This window comes from Mesitornis unicolor, unplaced genomic scaffold (assembly GCF_000695765.1).
Source record: "Mesitornis unicolor isolate BGI_N332 unplaced genomic scaffold, ASM69576v1 scaffold37473, whole genome shotgun sequence".
NCBI lineage: Eukaryota > Metazoa > Chordata > Aves > Mesitornithiformes > Mesitornithidae > Mesitornis > Mesitornis unicolor.
Window position 1 is genome coordinate 1 of NW_010175994.1, and position 18,947 is coordinate 18,947.

Genomic DNA, 18,947 nt, shown 5'->3' on the forward strand with positions numbered 1-18,947 from the left:
ATATAAATATATAAGTATCTATATCCTTAAAAGCTCAATAATACTGACATTTGCAATAGCTATGTCTACAAGCAGGCAGAAGTAGAGGCAGGTTTCTACAGATGCAAACCCCAATATTTTATCATGGATTTCTTGGTTTAAGGTTTATGTAGAATTAGAATTTTGCAAACAGCCATTGTTTTGGTTAACCTGCCATGCATGCTTGGGTTTTCTAACTGTGCTCTTCTGGCTTGTAATTAGAAATACTTCCTAGGACCACTCCACAGCTGAAATAATTGTATAGTGAGGAGCTGAGCTGCCTAATTTCTAACTAATTCTCTGCCGTATGTTCTTTATTCAACTACAGACTAAATCTAAAGCTTATATTCAGCATAAAAAAGAAATCGGAAAAATTGAGCTTGCCCCTTCTACCTGTTAACCTGAAGAAACTTTATAGTTGGGATTCCCCAAATGTGGTTTTATTAAAACCTTAAGTTGTATCTGGCTTTTCTTCATTGAAAAAATAGATCTGTACATCCTTCTTTAATTACCAAGTACCTGAAGGTTACAAATTATTATTTTTGCTTTACACGTGTTCTTCACAGCACAAGCGTGAGGTGCTAAGAATAAAGTAAAAATCAATGAATTCAGTCGCAGGTAAGAAAATACAAGGTTATCCTTGGTTAGAAGAGAGAGATCAACTGTGCTTTTCCATTTCACTGCAGATTATAGCAAGAGCACACATCTCGAAGGATCCAGTAGCAGCAGACACCGAGCAGCAAGGATTCTCACGATCAGGTATAACTCGGGGCTGCACTGCTGTACAGAGCATCGGTAAACCATGCAGACCAGGTGAGTCATGCAGCACATTATGATCTGTAGTCCTTCTTGCTGTAGGGCTTATTTCCCAGAATATTATCTATTTCATTTACAATATGGGATGTCATCTTTGGAAGGACCTAAGGGTAGAAGAGAACGAGTGTTTAACCAAGCTTCCACTAAAGACTTTTTCAAATTTAAATCTAGATTTCATCAGATAACATTTTCTCTAGGTTTTTTTGTGTGACAGATATTTAAACATTCATCTAATACCTTTCACCATTAAAATAAAAAACTACTGTAATATCTTTACCCAGTGAGAGAATCACAGAAGCACTCCTAAGCTTTATATGCATAATATTGCTCGGCTGCAGTGAAAAGTGACCCAGGGGCAAGAACATCAGAGGAAGTTCTTGTTTGTGGAAAGCAACAGAGAATAATTAAGGTGGGTGCAAGCGACACATGTCCTGCGGGAGATGAGTGCAGAATATATCACAACATGTCCTGGAAACGGGGTGCTTGCTTTTTCAGATAAAATAAATCTGCTGATACCACCCCCATGGTGCTGGATGCCACCCCCCCAGCTCTGCTGAGGTGCCACCACCACCTGCACTTGCCTGTATGGCTCCAAGGTTCTCTATCAGCTGCTCGGGGTTGGAGGATCCCAGGAGAACAGAGCTCACCCCCTCGTTTCTCAGGCACCATGCTGGAAACAAAGGCACTGGATGGTCAGGAACAGAGGCTTCACAACACAGTGTTACTCCAGATCCTAAAGTTTGCCAGAGCTTCTATCTCTATTTGAAAAATAGTGGCAGCATTATTTGTCTCAACCTTCCCTTTACTCCTCCAGCACTACCAGGAAGACGCATGGATCAGTTAAACCATATAAAACATCTTAGAGCATCCGGCCTGCCCCTGGACCCAGGCCCAGCAGTTGTTGTAATTGCAGAATTGGGTTTTTCTCTATCACAAATCCCACTGATTCACTCAGTGACACAGGCAGGTTGGGGTTGGACCCACACAGACAGCCCAAGACCCACTATCCCTCTTGTCAGTCAAAGCCTGATGATGATGCTGGAAACAATATTATTTTAAGTAATTTTTAACTTTACTAATTAAAAAAAAAGGCCAGAATGTTAATTTGTTTGAGTCTAACAGAGCAGGGGTTACCTCCAAAGCAATACATGGCATTTTAATGTCCCTACAGCGAGTTTTGCTTTGTTATTTTATTGTGATCCTTGAAATGCATTAGCCATCTCCTAATGAGGTTTTGCATTGCCCATCTCCAGCCTTTCTGTGTCCTGACATTTTATTCCCTAACCCCTGATCGTAAATAACCATTTAAATATTTTAAATAAAGCTTTTCTGTCTGCTCTTCGCGCTATGAGGGCATGAGCCAGGTGCTGCCTTTGTGACAAGGCCGAATGCATGGTGATGCCCATCCCCTACCGACGGCCAGCTGTGGCAGGGTGCAGCCCAGGCGCTCGGCGATGGGTGTCAGGTCCTTCAGCTTCCCCTGCTGCTTTCGGCCTTCCTCACTCACGATTTTCTCTTTCAGCCACTGGTAGCACTGGAGAGGAATTACATTGACTGTTAGCTCTGGTCTTCCATGGTGGAAAAGGTTAAGGCAATTATTAACAGATCTTAAAAAGCCACATTCGAGCCAGGAAGTACCAATAGTAACACAGTTATGACAGGACAGGGATGTCTCCTGTGAGATCCCACATCTGCATCTCTCTGGCTTTATGCAACTATGGACTCAGTCTGGAACTGTCTCAGATTTATTTTTGGACCACTGGATTCCATCAGAGTGGGAAAAGAGAAATACTACTAAACTTGAGATTTTGATGCCCCAGCACCCCCAAAAAAACCAAATTGAGAACATCTGATCTTGTTCAAGCTTAGAAAACTCTTGTTCAAGCTTTACTGTTCAAGACTAGAAAATTAATTAAACAAAGCTGAGATTTCTGTTCTCCCAGCTCCAAACTTAAAGCTTGATTCTGCTTCACTCCCATCCATTTAATTTGGATCCCTCCCTGCGATGCTACCTGCTTAGCTAGCTTTTACCACACGTTAACAACACCTTTTATTTTTGAAAAAAAATCCCAAATACAACAAAATACCACATCTGAAAACGCTGCTGCCTCTCAACCAGCTCCCAGCCGTCAGCTCGCTGTGGTGGGGAGCATGGAGCATCTTTATAACCCAGATTCTCCTGCACTTTGGAGCGTGGTTGCCAGAGAAACCGAGCTGATCCATCAATACAGCAGCGCACAGGGCAGCCTCGCTCATCAGGAATCCATTTTCCATTTGTTATTCCTCTGCCTTCACACAAGCAACACATCCACTCTTCTCCAACTTGCAACAGCAACAAAATTACCTTTAGCGCAGCCCTTGAGCTTTCAGGGACCCCATTGTCGTATTTCCCTGAGATGATCCCGCAGGCGAGTGGAGACCACGTCATCGCTCCCACCCCTGCCAAAAGACCAGGTAAAGACATTTTAGGGGAGAAATTATAGATTCACAGAATGGTTTGGGATGGAAGGGACCTTGAAGAGCATCTGGTCCAACCCTTCCATGGGCAGGGACACCTCCACTAGCCCAGGTTGCTCAAAGCTCTGTCCAGCCTGGCCTTGGGCATTGCCAGGAAGGGGACACTCACAGCCTCTCTGGGCAACCTGGGCCAAGGCCTCCCCACCCTCACAGTAAAGAATTTCTTTCCAATATCCAATCTAAATCTCCCCTCTTTCAGTGCTCCATATTTCTTTCTACAAATGAAACAGCCCAAAGGCACAGCAGGTCTGGGTCTTACCTATTTTATGATATAATTCAGGCAGCTGAACCTCTACTTTCTCTCTCTGGAAAAGGTGGTATTCGGCTTGCTCGCACACAGGTGGTATCATGTTAAACTGCCTGGCTACAGAGTAGGCTTCCTGGGGAAAGGAAATAGGTAGGTAAAATAATTAAGTCAAAGCTAAAATACTTTACTAAGTCAAAGCATCTTGCAGGCACAGGCACTTTACCAAAAGTATTCAAGTCAGCCAAATAAATAAAAAATAAAACAAACCCCAACTAAATGAGCCAAGACACCCAACCCACCAGTCAGTCCATCTTCTCCTAATTACTGGCCTCATTCTGGAACTGGTTTCTAAGTTATTTTGGGTGAAAAGCAGCTGGATGGAGTAAAACACGAACATCCCCAGCCCAGACACATGCTTGCAGTTCAGCTCCCAGCGTGGCTTTCTGGAAGCTGAATTACCAAGTGTCAACACTTTCTGAAAAATTGACTTTACCATGATCTCCATCGCGCTCCAGCGTGACGTTCCCCAGTACATTGCCATGCCTTGATTTATTACGTGTGTCATCGCTCGGACGATTTCTAAATAAAAATTTTAAAAAAGAAAAAAGTATGAGAACTGTATAGAGGACATTTTTTCAGCATCAAATCCTCCCCAAGCCACTTTTAATTGCCAAGTGCACCAACAAGGCTGAGCAGCTTTGCATTAAACACAGCTCCTGCTGTGTTCTGACACAAGCATGGATGAATAAAATGTCGGCAGCACAAATGTAAAGACATTTATCCTCTTCCTGCAGTTGTTTAAAAACTGCTTTTACCAGCTGGTTATTGCCTACCACCACATTATGATAATATTTCTTTTAAAAGGCAACACAAGAGGGCAGCACAGTTGAAAAATAAACTAAAAAAATTAAATTTCTTTTTTATTTTGTTTACTAAAAGCATGTATTTGGCCCTGCTTTTTACTAGAAATAGGAGGATGCTGAGGATAAAGCTGCAGAAGTGGACGATTGCACCTCACTCCACCAATTGAACCACTGCCCGTGGGTTGAACCTCCTGCAAAACTCTTTATGCAGGGGTCCCGTGGGCCTCAGAGATGGAAACTTGCAAGGCTACAGGAGAAGATCTTTCATTTCCATCTATAACCACCTGCTGAGCAGCCCTGATTCATCTGTCGGGGGAAAAAAACATCCTAAACTTTTTTGTTTGCAAGAAAAAGACATCCCTGGGGACACAGTCCTGGCCAGGAACCATAATATCATACAGAGAATTGGCCCAGTGTCATAAAGTCATATTTCTTACTGAGCTTCAGCACTCCCTGCCCTTCAGAGCCGAGCACTATGCTGGCTGCTAACAGTGCAGCATTCAAACTGGAAAAAATGGGCAAAATTTGCTCTGAAAAGCAAAAAATCCCAGCAGTCACTGGTGCTGCCAGGTCTTTTCCCTAGGGAAAGCAACAAGGAACTAATAACTTGCAGTGACACTGTGAATTTCTATAAAATTTTCTGTAACTGCTATTTCTTTTTTTCCATTTTCCTATTTATAAAGGCAGATGAGCTGCCTTCTGTATCATGAGGAGTCTCGTCCTATTTATGGAAAAGAAAAGGATCTTGGCAGAGGGGAACTGCCACTGCCAGTCTTCACATGGGGGTGAGATCCCTTCTGCAGGCAGTGACAAGCGGCTCACGACAAATTGTCCATTTATAACCAGGCGGGGCTGCACAGGTGCCACCGCGCTCCTGCCGACCCTTCAGAAAAGCAGATTTTGTTTCTAAGAAAACACCTTGGCTTAAATTTTTTCCTCAATAAAAAGTAGACTTCAAATGCCAGATACTGTTTTCTTTTTTTCTTAATTTTTGGCCAAAGACATATTTTTTCTCTATTTTCTCTGTTTCTCTAAATATTTTATTCTTGGGCCCACACTAAATGCCCTGTTAATACACAGGAACCCCTTCAACCCATCCCTCCCTCCTCAGCAGCGCCCACTTCTCCCTGGGTTTAGTTTTCTGGTTTTTGCCACATTTAAGAATTTTGATGAGTATTTCATCATATGCCTCTTACATACTGCAGCCCAGGGATGTTTTCATTTCTCCCACCTCTACTCCTTTCAAGAAAAACTGAAGTCAACTCAGAGAAGCAAAGAAATAAAAAGAGATATATTTATATATATATAACCTTTTATATATATATATGTATATAAATTATATATAAATATCTGTGTTTCCAAGAGCCTGCTCCCATGGGTATGGTGACGGTATGGTTTGTGTCTGGATTGCTCACTCTGCCAGCTGGATGGGACAAATGGCATCACTTAAGAAGGGGGCATTTTTAAAAAAATATAATCAAATGTTTCAAACCCCAGAAAACAGCCTCCAGCAGCAGAATAATAATAGTAATAATTTTGAAGTCACTTGAAGTTCCCTGGCAGGAGCCATCAGACCTAACCACAGGGCGATGCAAAGAGCTTGGTGTGGGGAACTCATCTCCAGATGCTCCTTGGAGCCAATATTGCATCGCTTTCACAACAAAAACCTTTCTTTGCTCTGAGACTTTTGAGAAAGGCAAACACGTTTCAGGCATTTTAGATGAAGCAAGCTTCTCTTGCTGCTTTGGGAACTAGAGTCACCTACAATAAATAAATCTGTTAAACGCTCATCTTCTCTTATTAGATCTCCTCTACCCGTGCCTCTGAATGCGGCCTGAGCTGAGCCTGGGGGAGCAGAGCTCTGGCTGGGGTGAGCAGATGAGTATTGATAAATATGAATATATAAGAATATGAATATACAGATTTAAATCTGTGCCCCAAGTTACACACAGCACAGCAGATGGAGGACCCCGAGGGAGAGCAGAGAAGCCTCACCTGCCTGCACACAGCAAGCAAAGAAAACAAAATTAACATTTTAGATTTATTTGGCTGTACCTTACAGCACAAAACCGCTTTGATCGCTGAAGCGGGACACTCATGTGTCCGCACGAGTCACTCAAGCAGGGGATGTTTTAAGGCTTCTTACGAATTGCTCTCCATCGGAAGCGGCTATTTGCCCGCAGGAAAAGCTATGGTTGGTCTTAATGGTAGCATTGGGCTCAACGATCTTAAAGGTCTTTTCCAAGCAAATGAGTTTGAGAAAATGCAGGCCCACATAAGGAGAGGGGATGGGGAGTCTTGAAGGCAGCGTATCGCTTGCTGTGCACGCCAGCTCGTGCAGAACTGACAGATGGCTCAGCAGATGCTCTGCGATGGAAGTGGCTTAGTAGGTGAACCATAAAAAAAAGCACGAAGTACAGTGGAAAAAAAACCAGCACCACACCATTCATAATAAAAAAATGTCCTTCTTTTCACCCCGCTCAAAAAAATCTCACTGAGCACCACAGTTGATACCTCCTTGGCACACTCCGGCGCTGCTGACGGTACCTGTAGCATCCTAAAAGCTGTGAACGCCTGCAATGGGCTGTGCCACACGGCTGGGAAGCATATCCCCCCCTGTCTGGTTGGATGGGAGCTGACTGAGCAGGGAGGTCACTCCTGCCTCTGGGGTACAGCATCATCCTCAACTGCATCAGCTCCTGCGAAATCCTCACTGCTCCACAAATCCCAGAGTGCTTCCCTGAACCCATCACTGCCAGCCCTGGGTTCATGCCGGGTCACACAGCCACACGTTCATTAAGAAAAGAGAAAAAAGAGGCGTCATGGCCACTGAAAGCCGAAGCAGGAGCTTCGGAGGGGGCTGTGGAGCCCCAGGTTGGTTTGATTTACATGTACTCATCCATGACAGCTCCTGCAGCCTGCGAGGCTTCCTTCTTGCTATTTTTTATTTAGCTGTGAAGCAAATCTTCTGCCGTGGTGTGAATGGTTGTGTGAGCTCTCAGGGGAAACAAGAAATGGGAACTGGTGCCCATTAAGTAGGGCGCTAACCCCAAAACTCAGCAATGAAGGTTTCTGGGCAACTGGGCCACACCACCATGTACCAAATGCTAATTTATGGTTGTCAGCAATTAGGAAATGTAATTAAAGTGCACAGATATTGCAAGTTCCTGAAGTTTAACAGCCTGGATTTAACAAGGACTGTTTTCCTGCAAGACTGACCCTGGGCACAGCGTTGCTGCTCCCCGGGCCTGGGGGACCCTGCTGCACCCTAGGTACAAGGATGGGGATGGCAGTGCTGGCACAGTCTCCTCTCCAGAGCTGGCTGCACCAGGTTAGGGACAGACACGTTTCATTTGAGAGACTGGTCTTAAATACAAACACAAATTCACTTTATCCAAAGGAATTACAAAAAGGAAATAAAACCCCCAACAATGTTAAAGCCATCACTGGGACATAAAGGAAACTTCCATTTCCTTTCAAGAGATACAAATTCATGCCATTGAAATGTAAATATATAGGGTTCCAGGATATCACAAATAAGTTATTTCATATTTGAGCTGCCAGGCTTGGATATTTAATAAAAATTTGGTTTTCATTTCCTGCCATCGCTCAATCCATTAACCGGGCTCAATCCCATTAAATCCGTTAGTCCAGGCTCCCCTCACCTTCCATGGGTGTGTTGTTGTCCGGGCGGTTGGCGAAGACAACATCCACATACTCCAGCTGCAGCCGCTGCAGAGATGCCTTCAGCCCTGTGGACGGCAGAGAGATGGGCCCCAATCCGTGTCAGCAAAAACAGAGCTCCCTTATATCCATACACACTATATACACAACCATACGTGAAGGATACACTGTGCTGCATAATGCTGTCCCACATCTACACAGCCATATTAAAAACCCCACCAATTTGGCTGCATGCAGAGTCCCCTCTTCGATGAAAATTGGTTTTATTTTGTAATCAGGCTGAGTTTTGCATTGGAACAGACATGGAGTACAAAGCTGCCACAGCTCAAATGCAGTGTTTCTGCTAACTCCACATCGTTCAGAGTTAATTTAAACTAAATCACATCCCTGCCCCTGTCTGCACATGGCATTGGGCAGAAAAGAGTTTTCCAGAGCAAAAGCAGGCGCCATGTTGCAGCTGCAGTTCAGGACTGCCAGGGGCTCCCACAGCTTCTCCATGGGGATCTGATGGGGAATGGGATCAAAAGCCCACATTGATGTATATGATATATATGATATGATATGTACATATGTGCATATGAGAGAGAGAGAATTTCTGACACTTATTTTGTATGAGTCTTCCCGGGAACAAAATGTTTTTCTGAATGTTCAGAAAGAATGAGCTAAAATAAAGCAGTCTGAAAATGTTCGCTGAATTTTTGGGGATGAAAAAATGGCCATTTTTGCCAACTGTATTTATAGAAAATAGCTAACCTTAATGCTATTTACTATGTCTTCTGTGAACTTATTTCAACTGCTGCCAGTATTTTTCTGTAATTTCGTGAAGTAGCTCCACGAGAAATGGCAAACGGATGGGTTTGGAGTGTCTGTGACATCCCTGAGCACTGCTGGGTCCACTGCCAGCAGCAGCTGGGACACCACCTCATAGGTGGGGTATAATCTATATTATAACATATACAGCAGTCTGGGCTGGTGGGGGATGTCCCTACATGGCAAGGGTTGTACTGAAGGAACTTTAAGTTCCCTTCCAACTCATTTGATGATTCAATACAGAACAAATCCCAGTTGTTCACAGTGGTGTCAAATGGATCATTACAAATTCTGGTGGTAAAACACACAAATGTCCACATACAAGTTAAAGTCACTCTTTTGGGGGTAAGCTCGATTTTCTGCAGACAGATGCTACATTTGGATAAGTAAAGGCCAAAGCGCACCTCCCACCTGTTCTGCCCCCTGATGCCATCCAACTCTCAACACCACAGCACACCAGTAACAGATCAGCCTGAATGTCTCTTTTCTAATTTGCCTTGGCAGCAAACATCGGCTTTACCAACCCACCACAGTAAACAATTCGAACTTCTCTCATAAATCAAAGAGGAGACTAATTACCCTGGCATGCCCAGTGCAATCAAGGGAATTAGTTTCCTGGCATTGCCTGCTGAGGAACAGCGGCTCCCCCAGGACCTCCCATCATTTCCCAGTCACCCAGAGAACATGGTTTGCACATCCCAGTGTGGCCACAGACAGAAATGGGTCACCCCAAAAAACTCCTTTCCATGGCTGTATGCAACATTTTGCCAAACCCATGGGATTTTTACCCGGGATTTGTGTAGAATACAGATCCAGCACCCTTGCTACTGGCTGCTTTGTGGGTCTGGGACCCACTCGCACAGGGGGTGTCAGCCCCAGGGTGCTCCTGGGGGACTTTGGGGACTGCTCCAGTTCCCATTGAGAGCCAGCCCAGGTTGGGACGAGGTCACAGCTGACACTGGTGATCCTTAATGGGACAGAAATGTGCCTTTATGTGTCCTGCATGTAAAATCCTGCACAAGGTATAATTACGGTGGTGGTCACTGCATCTGTTACCTGACCCTCACCAACCCCCTGGAGAGAGACAGTTAGGGCAAAACACACTTGTCCGTATAGGAAAATGTATGAGCTCTCCCTCTTCTCCAATAAGAACGCATACAAAATAGTAGTAATGATAGTAGTAATAATAATAGTAATAATAGTGAAACAGTAAAATAAATAGTAAAATAAATAGTAATAACAGTAATAGTAATAATAGTAATAGTAATAGTAGTAATAGTAATAATAATAGAGCAGCTATGTAAGGAAGCTGCCAGCAACCCACATGCAATGAAACCCCAATGTGGCAAACCACGATTGCTACAGATCGGCAATAAACCTGCATGCAATGCACACACAGCCGGACAAGGACAATGCTTGCTTATTATAGCAAAAAAACAACCCCAAGAGATTGTTGCTGCACAGTAGTGTGGTGGATAAGGCTTTCTGTGTGCCACATGCTCAGGCACACTTTTTGAGAAAAGCCAGAATATTCTTTTGATGCATTTTGGGCACAGACAGACCACCCCTCCCCACCCATATACCTTCAATGATGTGCTTCCGCGATAGCCCCCTCTCTGTCTCAGCCCTGCAAAGGACAGAGATACGTGTTAGAGGACCGAGGCACTAATTACTTATTCTGGGTTAAACCCCCCAAAAATGAAGTTACAACTTATATGGCAGAGTGACCCTGAACCTCCTTTGGGGTCCTGGTCTCAAAGACAACAAACAGCTTCTGGGATGAATGATACCACTCTTCATTTAACACGGTGACAGCTTTGCTATGGGTATTGCCTCACCCTAGAGCTACTGGCTGAGGTTTTTAAGGGGAGGGATAAGGATGCTGGCAGGGCAGTGGACTGCCATTAATTTCCACCACATTGTATGGCCATGAAAAGGAAAAGCACATAGCAGCAAACACCGTTACGAGTGACTGAGACACTCACTTTCCACCCCAGTACAGCTTTGTGGTTATGACCAGGCTGGACCTCCTGCAAACAGAAAAGAGCAATTATTAGTGCTAAAAAAACCCAATAATATAAGTAACCAAGCAGGACTATGGCCACCAATGAGCAGCAGCTCACTGGCTTCGTGCAGCAGCAGTGCCGGGTGTTTGCACATTGCTACAGTCATTTTTACAATACATGGGCATCCAGAAAGCAAAGCAAATTCAAGTGAAGTGACCAAAAAAAGAGATACATTTTTAATTATGGAGTAAGCAATCTCCAGAGCCCTTAACCAAGTGTAATTCCTGCCCGGTAGCTGAGTCCAGTGCTTCTCATTATCTTGCAATATTCCCAGAGCTATTAAAACTGCAAGAGCAATACATTCACTGAATTAATCTACAAATTCCCGTGTGATATTAAATCAAAGATTTATCATTTGCGAACTACCTTGCTGCATGACTGTACAGCACACAATTTCTCCAGCTTTTGCAAGATTTAACTTTTTTCCTTCCACAGCATGCAGAGTATTTCCCACCAAGCAATCATCCCCTACCGCAGGGGATACTGGTTTTGGGGACACCTTTGCTGGGACCCATCCTTCAGCTGGAGGCTGAATACGACACACACAGGAGGTCTTTAAAGATTATGCAAATGCTCTTAAAACTACCTCACGTATGCTAATGCACATCATTTAAATGAGGTATCGTCTCCTACCAGGTTACCCAAGCTGAAGGCCCATCACAGCTTTGCATTATTAATGCACAGATAAGGACGCACAAATCCTCTGTCTCCCCACACCGCAGTGATGGATGCACTCAGAAGTTGTTAACTGTACCATGCACGGAGACAGCGGACTCGGGCAACAGCTGGGCAGTGCTGCAGGGTGATGAGCGCAGCCACATGGACTTGGTGTGCACTCCCAAAAATCCAGGGGAGCATTTTTATTTGACATTTGAATGGCCCGGCTGCTCTGTGTGCAACCATTGCATGTGCAAGCTCCTGCTCCTGGGCCAGCATCACCTAATACACATTATTTATAAAAAAAGACCAGATGGATTCGTGTGTGACCCATTTGATGGGGGATGATGGGGGCTACCAGCCAGTGGTACCCTACCTCCAGCCCTTCTTCTTCAGGATGTTCCCCAGGATCACCTCAGCCCTGCAAGAGAGAGAGCCACATGTTAGGGGAGGTGGGAGGATGCTCAGCACCCAGTGAACCATGGTGGCTTCCATCTACCTCAAATTCCCTGGATGGTGCCACCCAGACACTGACCTGCAGCACTGCAGCTGTCCCCTTCCCAGGTACAAAGGTCCTCGCTCCACTGGGTGGTGGACCTGCACCCCATGTCAGCTTGGGCCTGCTCTGAGGCAAAGCCACGTCATACCCACACCGGGGACATTATGGCCCAGTCCACCTTTTACACTAAATACAATCAAAGTCAAATATATCATGGATGGGTATTTTTTTTCCCCCCAATCCCACAGCAACATAGAGCAGTTCCCTGCTCCGGGAGCCATCACCAGTCCATCACCAGTCATCCATCACAAGTCATCCATCACCATTAAGATGTGCCCTGACTTTTCATTTATTCAGGACATTTTTCTCCTTGTGCCAGTGGCAAGTGGCACAAGTGATACATTTCCCTGGTTCAGGGTTGGGTTTGATTTTTTTAGGTTTTTTTTTTTAAAGAGTGCTCCAAAAATAAAGGTTTTTCTGTGGTCCCTCAGGGAGAAGGGAGATACCCAAGCACCACCAGAGCCCCATCCCTCATGAGTGACCATGAGCCAGGGACATGGAGAAGATGCTGGGCACTCACTTGCCAGCTGCATACACCTCAGCTGTGTCGAACAGGTTGACACCGCTCTCGTAGGCAATGGTCATCAGCTGCTCAGCCACCTTGGAGAAGCAGAGAATAAGAGTCATTAAGGTTGGAAAAGATCTCTAAGATCATCAAGTCCAATCATCAACCCAACCCCACCATGCCCACCAAACCATGTCCCCAAGTGCTACATCCATGTTTTTTGAACACCCCCAGGGATGGTGACTCCACCACTGCCCTGGGTGGCATGAAGCGGACTCGGTGAGCAGAAGAAATACCACCAAACACAAGTGACTTAAAAAGCAATAAACCTTTGAGTTGAGCCTCCTGGGCAGTTTTCCTTCTGCAAAAGGAAATATTTTGGGGTTTCTGCTGGGTACCAGGAAGGCTCTTGGGAGGATGCTCTCCTTTCGATGACCAGCATCCACAGCGTGAGACCAAGGGAAAGCCATGTGCTTAACCGAGGTGAAGAGTGGCAGCGTGTAGGAAACTAAGCTTGTTTTCAGTTGTTTCATCTTTTTATGTAAAAAAAAAAATCATCAGGCAGCTCCTAGTGAGCTGAACCTCTGCCTGTGTTTATGACTGATGCCAATTACATGCATGATGCAAAAATAATTCCCAATTTCTGCTCCAGGAAGGGCATTGTTGCTGGGGGTAAGGAGAAAATATCACTGCAAACAGCATGGAAAAGATGGTCACGATAAGGGATAGACAAGGGGATTTTAATAAAGTTGATCTCTGGAAATGTCAGATTCATGAAGGTTTTATGTAGCAGAAGCGCAAGCTTTGCTCATATAGAAATGGGCTTCTCTGATTTCAGTAGCCTTGGTTTCATTTAAAAATATCTCGCATTGGGTTTCTAATTCACACATTACACTTACATCAAGTATCACTACTTACCTCGTCTGAGATCTGCCCCCCGAAAGTCACCCATGTCCCTAGAGAGAACAAAAGAATCTGTTACTACAAGGGGGTTTTGGTGTCAAAAGTATGCTTTTTGGAAAACAAAGAAGTATTTCTATTGATAAAGTATTTAAAACCCATCCAAACTAACATTTTCCCAGGAACTTTTCCATAAAGCTGATGTCCACCATCAGCAGCAGCCAGCTTAAAAAGTAGCTGCAGTCTGGGCTCCATTGCAGCCCCTGGTCCATTATTAGGAAAAACTTGAGTTATAACTTCTTTATGAATAAATAAAGAAATAATTTCCTAGATATATCTTATATGCATATATTTTTAATATGTTTGTATTTCTATTTATATATTAGGAATATGTATTTCCTTAGCTACTAGAAGCAAGGGGTCGGGATCTGGGGCTGCTAAGGGGTAAAAATCCATGCTCCCATCCTGCTCATGCCTGTAGAGGACATGGTGGAATGGATACATCAGCGCGCTCACTTCTTCATTAAAAATGGATGGGCTGGCTGGGAGCATTGGAGATGAACTCTGAGCAGAGTCAGAAAGCAAAGAGCGGCTTTGATCAGTCCCTGGTTGGGAACAAAGCAAAAGTCAGCTCCGTTCAGAGAATCTTGCCTGCTTTCCCTCAAAAAAAGGTCAACCTGAACTTTTTTTTTTTTAAATACATCAGGTTTCTTTGCATTCAAATAAACTTATTTTTAAAGATGTGTGTGCTGTGTATTTGAACTGAAACTCTTGACCTCCTGTGGAATAACCCAAGCTCTAGAAAAGCCAAGTTTTTGCAGCTCAGAAATGCGTAACAAAGTTAACGTTGCTGAAATAAAGTATGAACAGAGAACACACATATTTTGACTAATTTTGCACTTAATTCTGCTCTCCCTAAGGGCACTAATCCACCCCACCTGGCTGGTTATAGACCTCAGGAAAGGTCCTTTCTCTTATCATTGGAGTAAAACACACTGATTCCAAACAGTAAACACAAAAGTAGGTTTCAATTTGTCATTAAGCTCCTTTATGCAGGTGAAAAGAACTCCAGACGAAGCCTGATTTTCACATGCAAGCTTCAGAAGTGTTATTTTTACAGGAATACATTAAAACACATTTCTACTGAAATAAGTGCATTGAGACTGTTTATCTCAAAATGATTTTTTTTTTGTTTAAGTATGCACACTGGTCCCCAGCGCAGGTGGAAAAATAAAATATTTCTTCCCATTGAGAACTGCACATCCCCTCCTGAATTGAGGCAACCACGACCTTAAAGCAGGCAGTGGTGGTGGCACTGGGCACCCACACCTGAAATGGCCAGGGCGGGTGCAGGGGCTGCAGCCCAGCTCAGTGCCCACTGCTCAACCCCAGTGAAAACATTAAAAAACGGAATAAAAATTACTCCAGAAAGCACAAGATGCACTTGGCATTTCAAACAACTGCTGAGGATGATTCACAGCTTCAGTCAATGGGAGTATTTTGGAAGAAAGACAACTATTTTCTTAAAAATAATTACATTTTCCCCTACCAAGTCCCTGTCTTTCTCTTGCCATCCCAATTATTTGGTGAAAAATGCATCCCCCATAACTCAGCATGGCAAAGAGTGTCCCTACTCCTGCCCTCGCCATCGCAACATTCCCTGGCACTGAGAAATAATTTCCCAGCTGGATTTCCTCACTTTCCACTGAGGAATTTCTCTACTAAAACTACATTTGGCTCCATCACCATCGCCTCCCAAGGTGTGAGCATTGTGGGATTATTTGCTGATGCAAAAAATTCATTGCTCAGTAATGTCACCACCAGCAGATGTGTCACCTCTGCAGGGGAAAAAATGAAAATAATAATAATAATAAAAAAAGGGTTTCTGGCTGAAAGCTGAAGCTTTGCTTCCCGCCAGTACAATTTTATCCCTGTTTGCTCCTGGCAGAGCATGGCGCCACAAGGAGAGCTGGCACATGGCGCCAGTCTGGCGCTCAAGTGACCAAATGCTGAGCCCCACTGGCATGCAAATGGGTCACCCATTGTTCTAAGCCAACCAATATTTGGGCCCAAATTTCTCAGTTTCTTACGTGCTGAAAAGCAAAAGCTTTTCTCCAGAGCAATGCACTGAAGGCAGTGACAGCAGCTGACCCCATTCTGCTCATAAAACATTTGGTTTCGTACCCGAGTGCAGGGCATCCCCGCAGGGGCTGCAGGAGCTGCTCCGTTTGGGAGGTTTCTTCTATGCTTTCGAGTTGTATTTTGGGGTTTGGCCTGGCCAGTTTCACCCCACCGCTCATTTCCTCAGCATCAGAGCTCACCATCTCACTGGAGGCTGTCAAAACACCTTCTAAAAATCAACAGGCAGCCTCCATGGGCAGAATTTGCTCAGAATTAACTAAAAGAAAAACGTGACCTGATTTCTTCCCCCTGCCTCTCAATCACATTTCAGAGCAAAGGCCCAGCATCGGCCCAGAGATTCCTCATTTAACGCCTTCCCCAAAATTGGAGATCAAAGCCCAGCCCAGAGTGGGGCTCAGCACAGAGGAGCTGAGCCCAGCAGAGTGATGCTGGATCCTGTGGGATGCCCAGGACCAGAGGTGATGCTCAGGATCAGGAGCGATGCTTGGCGACCCTTCCCAAACATTTCCTCTCCTGAAACACACCACTAACACACCTGATCTCATGTGCTCACTCCATGCTTATCATTCCACCAGCAGCACCCAGCAAATGAATTAATTAGAGAGTATTAGCCAGGAGGAGCAGGATGTAATTAAAGGGTACACAGAGCCTCGGCACTGCCCACCTTTGATTTTTTTGTTCCACTTCACATTTTTCTCTGCTTACTTTTTCCATACTACAGGACGAAGCATGCTCCCCACCTTGCTGAGGTTTTTGGCAGGCTTCTGAGGAAGATTGCTGAGCCTTCAAAAACCTTAGGAAACCTGAAATTAGATTTTCATGCTGCAGCGGGTTTAGGGAATTACATTTGTCTTTCTGGGAGCTGCAGAAGGGAAGCTATTTAGAAAAGTCCATAAATCCAGCTCCGATTCGGTGCCTCCCCCTGCTCCTTCCTCAGCCCCTGACTCACCCCATGCAGCTGCGCTCACAAAAGCTCAATATATTTAGATGCTGCAGCAGTTCCACATGCTTGAAATTAAAGAAAAGCTTTGCAAAGTAAGGTTTTTTTTCCCTGTTGCTGCTTCCTTCCCATAGCTTTTCCCCACAACGTTAGCTCTCAGGGAGCTCTAAGAAGATGCTCTGCATTCGAACTGAAATTCTTGATTTCCTGTGGAATCACTCAAAATATAGTATCTCTGACTCTTAATAAAATCTCAGCACCAGATAAGACAACAACTCCTTTCAAAGCCTGGATCTATTTTAGCCAGAAGAGCTCTCCTTGGCGGAATAGGCCTTGTTTATATGGCTTGTGATCCAGGGTGACTTTCCCATCTCGCTCTATTTTAACATCAAATCCCAAAGGACATCAGAAAAAATGAGCTGACCTCTCGGGCACCCACCCTGTGAGCCCAACCAGCACTGGTGGGGATGGGGTAGGAGCTGGAAGGGGATGCCCATATATACACACACACTTTTAAGCATTTTTTTACTATATATTTTAAAAATATATACATATACACACACACCTTTAAGCACACATGAGTGGTTCAACTGCCAAGGAAATTACTCACATGAGTAAAGCCATCAGGAGCTGCCAAGCCCATGGCACACAATCCTGCTCAGCAGCAACATACCCAAATCTGCAAGAACCCCAGCAGCACCACAGCACCCGCACTGCTGAGAGATGCCCTTCTTTGATAAAATATTGATAAAATAAAATATTGACAAGATATTCTTTGGTTTGCAAGTCAGTATGGAACAGAAATAACGATGTGTGCACGCTGGATTAAATAAATTAAATAAATGAAATAAAATAAATAAATATCCTGCCCAAAGCCCTGGCAGATTGCTGTCCCCCAGGACCAGAGCCTTAACGATTAAAGCTCTTGGGGCACTCACTGATGTGGTGTCCTCAGGCCGTCCCTCATGGGGATTGGGTCACATGAAAAAGATTTTATGCCATAAACCCTTGTGTAATTCCACTCAAGCACTATGGGTGGAAAGCATTGCCTCACGCCACAGGCAAGAGCTGCTATTAATACATGTCTGGGCTTCTGTAAAGCTGAGCACAGGCCAAGGCTCCAAGACAGCATATTTTTATTTTTAACTGAAATAAAAGAACAGCAGCCAGGATAGTGCACGGGTGCAGTGGCTGCGCAGGTTACTCACCCAGCCCCAGGCACGAGACTCTCAGTCCTGATTTCCCCAGGTTCCTAGAAGGAAAAGAAAATAATTAGAAAATATCACTAAGCCCTCCAGGGACACAACACTCAACCCCATGGGAAACCAGCAGCTGGGGAAAACGAGACCTGGCTTTTGCTCAAATCATCCTATTTTTCCTCCAAAAGGAGGGGATTCCCAGTTTGGGGAAAGGTGCCCCTTTGCTCTGGTGAGGCCTCACTGGGAGTCCTGTGCCTAGCTCTGGGCCCCACCATCAGAGGCCATGGAGATGCTGAGGGGTTGGAGCAGCTCTGCTATGGAAACAGCTGAAAGAGTTGGTGTTGTTCAGCCTGAAGAAGAGAAGGCTCCGGGGGGGACATTATAGCAACCTTCCAGGACCTGAAGGGGCTACAGGAAAGCTGGGGAGGGACTTTTTACATGAGATGGAGTGGTAGGACAAGAGTTGATGGCTTTAAACTGGAAGAGAGTAGAGTTAGATTAGTCGTTAGGAGGAAAATCTTCACTCTGAGGGTGGTGGGACACTGGCACAGGTTGTTCAGTGAAGGCCTCATCCCTGGATACATTCAGGGCCAGGCCTGATGGGGCTTTGGGCAGCCTGGTCTGGTTGGAGATGTCCTTGCTCACTGCAGAGGGGTGGGTCTGTATGACCTTGAAAGGTCCCTTCCCACCCAAACCATCCTATGAGGAGGCTGCCATCATCCTCTGCCTCTGGAGGCTGTGGGAAAAGCCCTGAGGGCTGGCAACAAACCCAAATACATCCAGATGTTGTTCACACCTGGTGCTGTTTGGGGTCCCACAGATGAGTCACACACATGCCCTTCACTTCCATCCCCACTTGAGAATCACTGTATTAACACCAATTGCCTTATTCAGCTTTGCAATTTTTATTCACCTTCACACTTGTCCAAACACTCAGACCCATCACAGCAGACCCCAGTCCAGTCACTGCCAGGTTCCCAAGCTCAGGAGTCCCCCCCAGGCAGATCCCCCCACCATTTACCCA

At 44.9% G+C, this 18,947-nt stretch overlaps 1 protein-coding gene across 1 annotated transcript; it reads right to left on the reverse strand.

The window, feature by feature from the left end:
* Positions 1-557: 557 nt before the first annotated feature.
* On the reverse strand, positions 558-17,976 carry LOC104538424 (voltage-gated potassium channel subunit beta-1; the record flags this gene model as incomplete). Its single annotated transcript, XM_010181623.1, has 13 exons — positions 558-938; positions 1,416-1,504; positions 2,248-2,368; positions 3,179-3,273; positions 3,611-3,731; positions 4,092-4,177; positions 8,127-8,213; positions 10,539-10,582; positions 10,941-10,985; positions 12,055-12,099; positions 12,758-12,837; positions 13,661-13,698; positions 17,933-17,976. Coding segments are annotated over 13 exons (985 nt in total), but the record flags the coding sequence as incomplete, so codon positions are not given.
* Between the last annotated feature and the right edge of the window lie 971 nt (positions 17,977-18,947).